This window comes from Rhea pennata, chromosome 2 (assembly GCF_028389875.1).
Source record: "Rhea pennata isolate bPtePen1 chromosome 2, bPtePen1.pri, whole genome shotgun sequence".
NCBI lineage: Eukaryota > Metazoa > Chordata > Aves > Rheiformes > Rheidae > Rhea > Rhea pennata.
In genome coordinates this window covers 156080483-156093701 of record NC_084664.1, presented here as the reverse complement: position 1 = coordinate 156093701, position 13219 = coordinate 156080483, and the positions used below count along the sequence as shown (strand labels likewise).

The window sequence follows — 13219 nt, the reverse complement described above, 5'->3', positions numbered from 1 at the left end:
AAGCTAAAGTCTACTAGATTTTTTCAACATTTTTTCTTAAAGCTTTTTATTTTATCCTTTCAGATTTTTCACACTTTCTTCAGACAGAATTTATTCCAGGTTTGGAAAAAAGAGCAACTTCATTAAAAAAAAAAAAAAAAAAAAAAAGTCTAGAACCTCAGCCTTCCCTGTGGATCAAGTCCCTTCTAAAGAGGGCACCTTGCAGGTGCGCACTGGCTGAGACTTTGTATGAGAACTCCAGAGAGAAAGACCTAATAAATCGCCTGTATTATTTTGGGCAAGCAGTCTGAAACAAAATAGATCAGTGTCCACTCAGTCGAGTTACCATAGTTGCTTTCCTGAATATATTATTTTGATGGCCCGCAGCTGGTTTTCATCACACAGCTAGAAGGTCTTTCCACAACCCTACATAGAAAGTACAGAGGGAATAATTACTTTTCAACAGATTCATGGAAATGAAAGATGGAAAATAAGCCCCCTCTGCTGAGGCCTAGGCCTGTCCTTACGTACTCTAATGCTTTGCACAGTTCAATTGAACGACTTTACAAGGGATTTCCAAATGCTACCAAATATCACAAGGTCCCAAGAAATCTTGGCATTTTTCCTTGTATTTGCAATGAATTCTGCTTTTGCTAGATTTTGGCTCATGCAAAGTGAAAACAGTCATGTGGTGCTAGTAACACGGCCGTATTCTGAAAAATGTCTGCAAGTCACGCATGACACGTGCACAAATGTCACTTCATGTGCACAGATGCCACACAGGAGACTGCACAGCACAGTTGCCTGCAAAATCACTCAGTTTGCACACAGCAAGGACACTTTTCTTCATTTTTCTTCAAGAAAAGGAAATTATCACTGAGGACCTGACTGAAAATTCACTGAATTCAGAAGCAATCTTTCCACTGGCTTTAACAGACCGAAGGTCTCCACTAACCAGCAGCGTTGCTGCTTTCTAACTATCCGATGAAATCTCTTATTTGGTGGTTTGTTAAGAACAGAAGCTTTTCTGTATCACAACAGAGCCCAAGCTCTTAAGCGCAGAGCGTCCTGTCCAAAGCAACTGTCCTGCAATGCTTTCATTTTATTTTATCAGTGGATTTGGCACCTTATTCTACACCTGCGAGGATACTTGTAAGCTAGAAATAGAGAAAGACAGAGACGAAAATAACTTCAGGGAACTGATCATGTACCTAGGAAGTGATTCTTCACTTTCCCTTCAACTAGCAAGCATCACATAAACAAAACAAAAACAAACAAAGGTGATGATAGTTCCTCATGCTACCCACAGTTGTGGACAAGTTTTGCACATTAAATTTCATGAGCAAGTTTATCGGGGAAAAAAATATCCGTTGATGGTTTTTAAAGACAGAGGGACTGATTCAGGTTAAGAAGTCCTTGAGCTGCAATGCTAGAGGCTGGGAGGGTATGTGGCAGAAGTGTCATATTTGCCTGCTCTATTCTTACAAGCATCCACTCTTAGCCACTGCTGAAAACAGCATTCTGCGTTAAATGGGCCTTTGATCTGACTCAGTGCGGTTGTTCTTAGGTATTTTTATTGTGCTTATGTACTAGTTTCTGTAATCTTCAAAATGCCCCAGAAATTCTGGTGACCTTTCTCAGCAATCACTGAAAATAGACTGGGGTCCCTATGATGTGTTAAGTCAGCTGAAGGAGGACTCAACAGGCAGAGCTGGATGAAAAATAGAACTAGCATTTGTAAGATATTTGAGATTTTCATTCCAGTAGAGCACAAAAATCCTGCATTGACAAAAATTCTGAAACATTATGTTTCAAGAGTCATTTTGACTGCAATATAATATAAACATCTGACATTAACATGATAATACAAATCAAAGCGATAAGGTGAAAATAAAATCCATGAAACACTACAAAGAAAAAGCATTTTAACTTTTCAGAAATTGATTTAATTTGACCCTTTTTCCACATCTAGTTAGAAGACATATTTCAATTCTCAGTAGAAAATATATGACCAAGGGACATTTTCCAAATAGTAGTGCACATAGCAGTTGCTACCACATTAATAGAAACAGCTGCACATTATTTTTTAAAAAAATCTACACTCTGCTAACTTTTTTAAGAGGTAAGAGCAACCGACCTCAGAGTTATAGTAGGCTTTTCAACATGTTTTAGAAAGTAGGTGAGAAAGTAATTAAAGACAGCAGGCTCACTGCTTTCCACTGCTCTGGTGATGCAAAGCCTAAATGGCTTTTGATAACCCTCACAAGAGATGGAGAAAAACCCCACTAGAAGTTCAGCCGAGGGCTTCCTATGATTCCAGCTAGTTCCAAAATAAAATAAGGGTGGATATCAGCCTGTTCTCCTCAATGATGGCATTTAACAGGATGTTGCTCCCCAGGTCATTACAGCTAATATATACATAGCTGCCATCTGTTGCATGCAGCTGAATATCTTTACCCATAAAAAAAGTAACTGACTTTACTGTGGTGGAGGTGGTGACCTGTCTGTATGGATTTGTTTACTTACAAGGGATGAACAGATTATATTTCTATCTACCTGCCACTCATCATATCCCTGTTCTGGGCTCTACAGCCAGATGGATTTGTACTAAGGAGATAAAGAAAGAAAGGAAACCCAGAAATTGCAACTTCAGTCCAGTAACTAAAAAGAAAATTAATAACCCTTGCAATTACTGGCTATTAAAGCCAGAGCACATTGGTGGATATAAAAAACTCTCTACTGCCATACTTGCATATGCTGACAAACACACATATAGATCAGAATGAATGAATTTGTATATTTAATGCCAATGGGAACCATTGGATTCTCCCACTTGATCATCACATATAACACAGGAATAAAATTTTGCCCAGCTGAGATTGAAAAATACAATTTCAGAGGTTCCTGCTCAGCTGCCCTAATCTATGACTGCTCAAAGTTAATATCCTGAAAGTCTGCCTTGGGAACTGTGGTAACAGGCTCAGCCTTAACAGCACCATACGTCACATCATAGCGCATTACGGTACCGCTTGCCATCCCTTAACAAACCATGCTTTATTTCTCATTTAGTCTCAACCACCTGTTGCACTGGGGATGACTATGAAGTGTTTCAGGAAGCAATAAATCTGTCTCAGTTCACATGAATAAGCGTTCAGGTGAATACCATAAAACAGCCACTTCCATAGAAAGGACAGAGAGCACAAATGTTCAGCATACTCTCTGCTACAACCATCATTGAGAGATCTCAGCCTTTAATGAAAAACAAATCCAACAGAAGCACTTTTCTAGCCCTGAGAACTGGTTTCTCTTGTACCTTCTGCCATTTTATTTTATTGTTAATTATGAAAGTCTTTTTAAACGTAAGCTCAGGCTGTGCACACAGCCAAACACCCTAAGTCCCAGAGAGCAACATGGTGCTAACTGGATTTACCACCTCCAAGTCTGGATGCAGTATGAAGGTTTTAGCCCCACTTGTAAGACTTGACTGCTAAGAGACTGTAAAACTCGTGTGGAGCTGCAGTCTGACCTGGTAAGATTTATATCCTGTCTCAAGCAGCCTTGCATCAGCACGGCTAGAAGTTTTAGGATCCAAGTTTTTTCCACCCCCCACTCTCTGCATCTGGGTATGCTGGAATCTGCTGTTCTACGTGAGATGGAAACGAAGGACTTCGCCAGCTTCACACACTTGGTATAGGACTCTTAGCTGTGCCATTTATCTACCCAAGTACCTACATAGCTCTTCTCACTACAGAGTTGGAGTACATCCACAGTCACAGGTGAATTTTCTAATTGCTGCAATATTGATAAGAGGAGGTGGTTTTGCTTCCGGAAAGGTCTGGTCCCGTTTTTACAGGCTAGGTTAAACAATTGGTTGCAGTCAGAGGCAAACTAGGAACTATACCTCATTTCCATGAGTTCAGCTCGACGCTCTGTGTACCAGCCAAGCCATCCCACTTCCCTCAGAATATGAATGAAACCAGCTTTGGATTTTCCCAAACAGATGCAAGCCAGATCCACTTTGAGATAAACTTTTAAAATAATAAGACAGAAGAGGAAGATACAGCATGGCTTTTTTCAAAATCTTCTCCTAGGTCGATTTGTGGTAAATGGAGAGGAGTGTTAGCCTAGATCATGATTCCTCGTGATATTCTGATGGAGGAAACAGCACAGACTTCTCGGTAAAAATCACCACCCATACTGCTTTCTATCATCAGGGTTAAATACATCTGTGGCCTACTCAGGACTTTATCAGCTCAGTGATTGCAACCATGCATCGTCATGCCTATGATGCACCAATGATCTTGGGCACCTGGAAAATACATTTTTTAAACCATTTGATGAAGGAAGAAGTATTAAGATTTCTCAGTAATTAATAAATTAGGTGCTCAGACAAGGATTTAAACAGGAAATTTTAACCTTTTAGCACATCTTTAAGAAGACAATCTAAGACAGCAAGATTCAAAGCAATTGTATTCCCTCAAGCCCCTGAAAGCTAAAGACACAAGAAGGGAGAAAGACCAGGAAAATGTGGATAAAAAAAATCACCAGTTTTCAGTAAGAACACAAAGATGGCTTAAGGAATTCAAAAGGGAGAAAATGAAATATAACTACCTACTATGAGTATGATGAACTTTCTGGAGTAGAGATTCTGGTTTATAGCAGTAGCACCAAGTGAGGTTCCTAGGTACTATTAAAATGCATAAAAAGGAAGTATTCTTCTAACTAAAGATAGTTAAATCCTTGCCAAAGTTGATTAGAGGATCTTCAACACTAGGAGATTTTAAAACAGCTCTCTCAGGTTCAGGTAAGTGTGACCATTCCTCAGGCTTACACTAACTTTTTGAAACCCCTTCTGACCATATTTTCTGAAAGCTTGTAAATAAATAATATACTCCATAATTTGTGGGGTTTTTTTAAGGCATCATTTTACTATCAAGTTGTCAGTTACAAGTGTTTCTCCTTCTCATTTCAACCTGACAGAGCTGGCTGTTCACGCTGGTGGGTTTCACTGACATCGTGATTTGCTGCATGGAATTTCATCAAGTCTGCTTTACAGGCAACTGTAGCATGTGGAAGTAGTGGTAGGAGAAAGAATTTCACTTCCTAAACTTCATCACATGACCTGTACTTCAGTTACTACAGTTTATTCCCCTCTTACAGGAACTGGATCAGTATCTGCAGCTTTGCTGAATCCATTTCCTATGCCTGATTTCTACTTCTAATTGATTGCAGAAGAGAAGGAGGATACATGAAAGATGAGCAGAAAAATTCTGATGGAGACTAAAGCAATATGAAGTTTTAAAAAGCCTTCTTTCAAAGAGGTCATTTGCTCATTAATTCTGAAGTGAAATGGTCTTTGCGTTACTGGTTACCACAAAAAGAGCAGGGTTTTTACTGCCTCCTAAGAGATGAGATCTACATGTTTACAGAAAGACAGCAACAGACCTCCAGCTCACTCAGACAAAACTCAAAACAGTTCCTTGCTATCTTTGAGTCTCCTGTTGACCCCGTTACCGTATATCTGAGCACTTTGCAACATGCATGCAATTTAATTTAGCAATATTAAATGGGGAAGTGCTTTTGTTCCTGTTGTAGAGCTGGGCAACTGAACTAGAAAAGGTTGATATGCTCAAGAACAGACATGCCAGAGACTTTCACAAGAATATGTAAAAACCCTCCAGGAAGACTTTTATGCTTCTGAGGACTTTTATATCCAAAGCATAACACGACAACTTCACTTCACTTCAGCAGAAGGAATACTTCTTACAGACAAGGAGAAAATTGACTGGCACAAAAAGAGTTGGCATGGAAAAGACTGACTGAGCCCTGCTTCACAGTGAAGACCTATTAGCTAAGTTTAATATGACCTTTCTTCTTAGCAGAAACAACTGAGATTGCAATACTAAAAGGATTTTAAAGCCAGTAAAATTTGCTTCTGTGTACTAATGCAGGCTAACTCACTGTTGATCTCTCACCTCTTCATATCTTTCCCAGCAGTGTTAATCAACAGGTATGATAATTCCATTAATCAGCCAAAACAGGACTGGCTGGTGATGGAGAATACCCTTGCATATTTGTATGGAGTATAACTCAGGCACTGTAGAAGTCAAAAAGAATCCGTCCAGCCAGCAAAGAATTACTATATACATATAATAAATAATAGCAATACCATCAATTCCTTAAAAGTGTGTCTCTTCTTACCTTAATTGCCTTAGCTCTGCTGATCAACCCATCTTGCTGAGCACTTCCAATGAGCAAGTCAATATTCCGAAGCTGAGGACGCTGCAGTGCGTTAGCTAAAGGTTCCCGTAGGTAAACTCCATCCATCACTGGACCCCAGTACTGGAATGGTCCGCTTATAGCTAGGAGCTGGGTTAGCAAAGAAGCAATAATAATGAAGTTCAGTTAGCTTTCTCTGGTCATTTCCATTTTCCTTACGTTTCAGAGAATGCTGAAAACTGATGGCTTTAATGCGGACAAGTGACCAGTAAGTGCAAACTCACAATTGGTGGGAAGCAATGCTTTAACCATCAGTCTCAACAGATGACTCAAGAGCTGAGCTGGCCAAGAGAGTGGATAGCCCAATTAGTCAAAAAGTGTTATTTTAAATTAGGGATTGGCTCAGTGCTGTGCCTGATTGGAAAATGTATTGCTGGTGGTTGTTCTCCTCTGCAGGTTAAGGATCCATCTCCAAAATTGTTTGTACTGCAGCTTTCACAAGCTCAGTGTTGAGTAAAACATTGATATCTCTTCCCACTTCCTTTTCTGCAGAAAAGCTACTATCAAAGCTATAGAGACCTGATTCTCCTTGAATAGCATCCTGTGTAAGTACAGATAGGATTGAAAGAAGGCAAAAACTATATTTAGAATCATTTTGGAAGTTATGATCAAGGCAATGTACAGGGATTTTAATCTAAAGAAGAATCAAGCTGTGCATATTTTTAGGCCAGAGTTTAGTGCATCGTGGACATCAGCATCATTTCACCAAAGACATCCTGGTTCCTCTTTCACAAAGATTCAGCCCTAAATTTATTTTGCAAGCTTTCTCACAGCTTCCTATCCACCAAAACAGCTTTTTAGTTCCTTATGCAATGAGATGTATATTGCTATGGCATACCTTAGTCTGTGCATCATTAAGGACACGAGCAGGCAACTGGCGGAGGCAGGCTACAATTTCCTCACTGATGGATGAAGGGCATCCCAAGTCCTCAGCCAGGACTGCCGCTTGGGTCCGTGCTCTCATTTCAGTAATGATGGATGCTGGAGAGAAAGCTGAACCTCCCTGGAAAAGAAAGGCTCTTGGTCAATACATGCTGTGAAAATACCTGGTTCTGTAGTGCAGGTGAAAAAAGATGAGAAGCAAAATCTATTCCACCACTGAATGTGAAAATCTAATATTTTAAAAACAGGGAGCAAGTTCTAATGATAAAAGCAAGAGGGGAAGAGGAGAGGGTTGGCTGTTTCTCAGCTCTGCCACTGACATTTTGCAAAACCTCTGAAACACATCTACGTTAGGCGTGTAACCAAGTCACAAATCATCCATGCAATAGCCTTCTGAAAACTTTGCTGGAAAAAGACATACACACTCAGATAGGAACAGGTATAAGAAAGGTGCTGTGAGGTACATCATGGAACGGAGAGCCCACTTCACAAGAGGAGACTGAAGAGTTTGGCTTGCTTAACTTTAAGAAAACAAAGACTGACAGTGGACATGAAATATTGAAAATGATCTCGGGTTATTTACTGGCACTACTGCTGATGTAAAAACAGCTTGATTTTCATGTCTCAGGCATAAGTTCCAGGATTAAAATTAATGGCAGAGAAACCTTACTTTGCAATTTAAAGCTAGATCTGGAGTTCAAGTTGCAAAAAATAAACCAAAACCAGGACATGTCAAAATCAGAGCACCCATTACATTCCAATTTCTGTACCAAACTCTTTTTCTATATTTCCTGCAGCTGTGGCAGCATTGGAAGTGACTTCATCAAGAAAAGATGGCTATTTTTAAATAACCCCCAAAACTACTTATTGAAAATGCAGATAAATTAGCAAAATCTGATAACATCTGACCTATAACAGAAAGGCTGGAATAGCTGTGACATGGCTCAAATGACTAATTTCCAAACATTCACATCAGTTTACTATAATAACTGCTAAGATTAGCTTCCTCCTTCTAAAAAAAAAAAAAAAAAAAAAAAAAAAAAGTAGATGCATGATATGAAAGACCCTGATCTATTCAGATGATAACCTTACTTCAAACTGAAGTTACACAAGGCATAACGATAAGCCTGAAAAAAACATAAAAAGAGGAGCAAGTTAAAAAATAGAAAACAAAAAGCAAATCTTCAAATTGAGATTGACTCAGAACTTTGAGCCCGCAGAACTCTGTGCAGCCCTGGCAAGCACCCAGGACATTTTTTTGTTTTTAGCAAGCAACTTCATTGATACTAATAGCACACCATTGCTCGCAACTGGAGAAATAGGTCTCCAAAAATAATTAGAAAGAGGGTATTATTTGGATGCAGAGACGGTCTTTCATGCTTTCTCTCTGTAGAGCTTCCAGTGTCACTACCCTCCTGTAAAGTTTCCCTTCATTTGTTAGGGTTCTGGGAAACAGATCACAGCACAGTTATTTCTTAGCTTAGTAACTGAGTTGCAGGGTGGTTGCAGATAAGCAAAGGAGAAAGCTATGATCATCAATCCTAGGGCACCAGAAAAGCATCATCTCCAGTTTTAGGAGGGTAGAAGAAGTAAAGAAAAATAAATAAACAGCCCTCAGTATTATTCCTCAGTTCCATTGTCAATTTAGATGAGAGCTTGAGTAAGTTATGGGTTTTATCCTCATGTGGGCTTGTGGTGGCCTATTTTCTGTTTGCAAGGCATATTTGCCCGCTGCAGACTAAGCGCACTGACTCAGTTGTTCATGAGAGAGAAAGAAAAATATCCTTGATGAGAGCATCTCTGTGTGGATATGTCCCCAGGATGGAAAGAGAATGCTGCTTTTTTTTGCCCCAGCCTTTGGAAGAGCACGTTCACCAGGCTGGGATGGGGGAGACACTTTGCCACATCAACTCCATGGGAAAAGTAGCCTTAGAAGAACAAGGAGTCAGGGTGGAATAGCAGAGAAATTAGACCTAGGATCATGCAGCACTACTGCCCTCCAACCTTGCAAACTTATTCCTTAACACCAGATCTACAGGTGCTCAGCATCCTTTATCAAGTATCCAGTACCTCTGAGTGACGTGCATAGCAAAAAAAACCAAACTATCAGAGGGCTTCAGTTTCCTAAACACTGAAAGTGATAAAAGCTGCCTAATGAGAAGGCTGAGTTTGATAGGGAAACAGAGCACTAAGGTCAGATGATATACACAGTCACAAAATTCCCTGAGACCAGTGAAAGCATTTAAAAGTATGCTTAGTTTTGAGCACATCTCATCCCAGGCATCTGGAAACTTGTGTAAAATTTCCCTGCCCCGTTAGATCACTGTGGACCAAAAGTCTGCTCTTAGGTCAAGATACTGAGTCAAATGGCAAGTGTAAAAAAGTCTGAGCAGAAGTGTCCCACAAGTCCCCTCCACTGGGAGAAAAGGCTGGACAGTCAGATTTCCGTGTCATTGGACCTGATGTGCATGGACTAGCTTTAGATAGGGTCCAAGCCCTGAGAATAAGAGGACGCCTCAAAACTTCTGCAGATGGATTTTGGGGAACAGAGAGGGGAAGAAGTCAAGGGTCAGAGGGTTTGTTTAGAGCCCTGTTCTAACTGTGGAAATTTTCTCTTCTTTGTGTAAGTGCTTACAAGAGGCTTACTAGCTCTGCTTTTTTTCTACTTAATTCTTCTGTTTTCCATGGTAATAGCCACTTCCTCAGTCTGTTTCTTCTGATAACATCCGCATTTAGGAAGCATGTCTTGCCTTTGGGCTTTGAAAGTGATGTGGAGTCCAATACTGTTACTCATATTTAACTTGGTGGGGAGGGGGGGACTAGAAGTGAGGGTAGAGGAACTTGGGACATCATTCAAGGAATTTGAAAGAAATAGCTTTATGTTCCCTTCCCTCAGTGCATCCGCAGTTTGTTCCAAGCTCTGGAAACAAGGTTTCTCTTACCGCAGAAGTAAGGCAGGCAAAACTGCACAAGTGCTCTGTTTTTCAAATTCACATCGCAATCCAGGCTCATTTTCTCATCCTCATCACAAAAACCAGAAACAAATAAGTGAGCGCAGAATCTGGATACTGCCCAGAATTAAGTTTTTTTCCTTTTTGAGCCAGTAGTTTTCATATGAAACAGAAATCTCCCCTAAATACTATAGCCCCATTAGTAGGCAGGCTCAGGACATATAGAGGATAATATGGTTGGACTCAGCATTTCTGTTGGTCTCTTTCCCCACAGAAACCGTAATTTATTTATGAGATTAGTCTTAGTAACCAGTAATGCAGGAGCTGTGTGCTTTAAAAAATAGGGCTGTTTAGACAGATGTAGAAAGAGCGGAGAGACTGTTCATTTCCATTTAATGACACTCATTACCATCAAGCACGACAGAATCATGAATCAGGAAACCAAAAATCATGAGATCAGCTCAAAAACAAAAAACACTGTGTTCATTTTGCTAGTCCTCTCTTTTTTAATTCTTCAAGAATCCTCTTCTATCTATAAACACAAGAGCTATAAATCACTTTTTAAAACAGCTGACATCTTCACAAAATCTTGCAGGTTTTTTTTTTTTTTTTTTTTTTTTTTTTTTTAAGAAAACAAACCTCTACACAACATAAGATCTATTACAAAATCACAAAAGTTAGCAATTCTGGCATCACAGGGTACTTTCTATTTGGCTGTCATTGAAATGAGGGCTTCCACGGAACTCGAGCTGCATGTACTTCTTGTTTTGGTTGTCCTCATGGATTGACCGCTGTCATCAGAGGAAATTCTGATGACTTTTTTGACAACGACCTACACAAGCATTCAGTATCGAATTGCTGAAACGTAGCTGCAGCTGAATTGTGCAACCCAGAATAGCAATATTACGTTCGTCCTCCAACTTTACAGGAATAGGAAGAATGCGGCAATGAATGAGAGTAACTGTAGCTAGTAAAACAAGTGATGGCATTGAAAATCGAAGGTGAAGCTTTCGGCGCTGTTTAGAGCAGAGACCAGCAAAATTTCAAGCATTTCTTACCTCTCTTTTCAAAAGAAGTTAAGCTAGCCAGCAGATATTCAGCAGCTAGGAAATGCAGCAGTTCACAATGGTTAGAAGCTGACGAATGAAAATTTGTATTATACGAAGATGAATTCTAGCTTTAATGTTAAACTGTGGCCAGCTGAGCTAAGCCTCAGACCTCTTGCAAATTTCTCTCCTGGGATATCCCGCCTCCTAGACCCGCACGGATATTATCCCAATTCTCTCCCAGCTTGTGGGTCACATCTAACTGTATTCTCATTTAGGCAAACCAAGTTTTCCACTTCAGATGTCTCACGGTGCGGGACCTTTTAGTTAAATTGCATCCCTTGCTGTCATTTCAGTAAGGTAATAAATACGAATATGTCTCCTAACACAACTGGAAAAGACAACTGCCATATGTGTTGCATTGCTAAATCTCTTTTAATTCCTCTGGAAACTCATTTCTGCAAAGCTTTTCAAAAATGATTCACCAGAGATCTAATGATTAGAAACTTCATTGCAATTACTTTTAAATCACCCACTCTCTGTAAACACAAAAACCCTTCTTCCTCTCCTCACATCGTGATCTCTTGTTTTTCCAGTCTGACGTGAAACTGCAAACCCTACTTGAATCACGTTCATCTCTTTGGTGCACGTACTCCCTCAAGTTAATGCAGGTTGGATGTCTATAAGGTTGCAGAATCCTTCTGAAGTGGGCTTTTTGTGTGCCAAAAAACACCACAGACAATAGAAATAGAGGTGATAATGTGAGATTGGGATACACCGAGTGAAAATCCAATCATCAAACCAATTAAATGTCCCGACGCATCTATTTTTCCAAATAAGATGAACTGAAAAGCAATGTTTTATTTTTTAAATATAGCATTCTTAGAAACCCAGGCACTCTCCAGGCTCAGGCATATGCAGTTAACAGCCAGAAGCATCTGTTAGACCATCTGGTTTTATCTCCAGGATAGCCAAGGCCATTCCCATTTCCTGACTACTGCTTCCTATCACTTACAACAAGGCTTGAGTTTGGCTAAAATACGGCATCTAAGCTGGATGCAGAGACACTGAGAAACGGGGAATGCAATCTCTTCTTTGCAGTTTCTGCTTAAAGATAATCACTCCACTGACAGAAGGCTGTACCTTATTTCTGTTTGAGGATATCTTCAGTTTCAATGATTATTTCTTTTGCTACCAAATTAAAGAGACTGTTTACATGCTGTTTTTTTTCTCTCTGTAAAAATAAATATGCTGCAAATAGGCAACCAGTAAATCTTCTTTCCAAAAAGCTCAAAAGATTGAAAATACTTTAAATCTAGCTTTTTAGCAGACCTTTCCTTCTTCTTTATTTTGGGCCTTCTTATTTCTTGCAAAGTGGCACTTCAATGTCCTGCAATTCTTTTCCTTAGATGTCTAATTCTGCATGATGGCAATTGCTCCAGAGCCATGAAGCTCACATAACATCCAGGCTGCAGGGCTGTACCTGAAGATATTAATGTCATTTCTCAAATCGTTTAGACATGATCTGCCTGCAAGAACAGAGGAGTAAAAACCTTTGGGAACAGCTCAAGAAGTTTCTGTGACATGTAAGGCAGACTTGTGGCAAACACTAATGCACTAAGTGAGATAAGGAACCAGCAGTCAGTCCAGCAAGGCAAAGGGATACCGAAATTTAAATGGTACTTTCTCTATAATCTGCTGGAACTGTAATTTCCAGATAAAAATGGGGAAACAGAATATCTTACTTCCACCAACAATAACACTTTGAAAAAGTAAAATTCCTTTTTGTACACTCTCCCAGGCAAATCCTTCTTTGCCATAATCAGAGGCAGCCCTGCAGGTGCAATGCACCCCTCTTTTGAGTGACTCACTAAGGGTCTGTGTCAGGTTAGTGACTCGAATAACAGGATATGAATACTTCTAAGACGACATATAATGCCCTGCCGAATTCACAGCAAAACGTTCTTCCATTTAGATACAAATTTTATCTTATCAACTACATTATCAGTTAAAACCAGTTATTAGCTGAATGCACTGACAGGATAGATACACAGAGTTCTGCCCCTGCATCTTCCCATGTTT

At 39.8% G+C, this 13219-nt stretch overlaps 1 protein-coding gene across 1 annotated transcript in view; it reads right to left on the bottom strand.

Moving 5' to 3' along the window:
* The window catches only part of TG (thyroglobulin), a 168504-nt gene that overhangs the window by 23146 nt on the left and 132139 nt on the right, over window positions 1–13219 (bottom strand). The window contains exons 42-43 of the mRNA XM_062568427.1: window positions 7097–7261; window positions 6181–6348 (exon numbers count right to left, since the gene is read on the bottom strand). Coding sequence (XP_062424411.1) covers window positions 6181–6348; window positions 7097–7261 — 333 coding nt within the window. The remainder of the gene's footprint in view (window positions 1–6180; window positions 6349–7096; window positions 7262–13219) is intronic.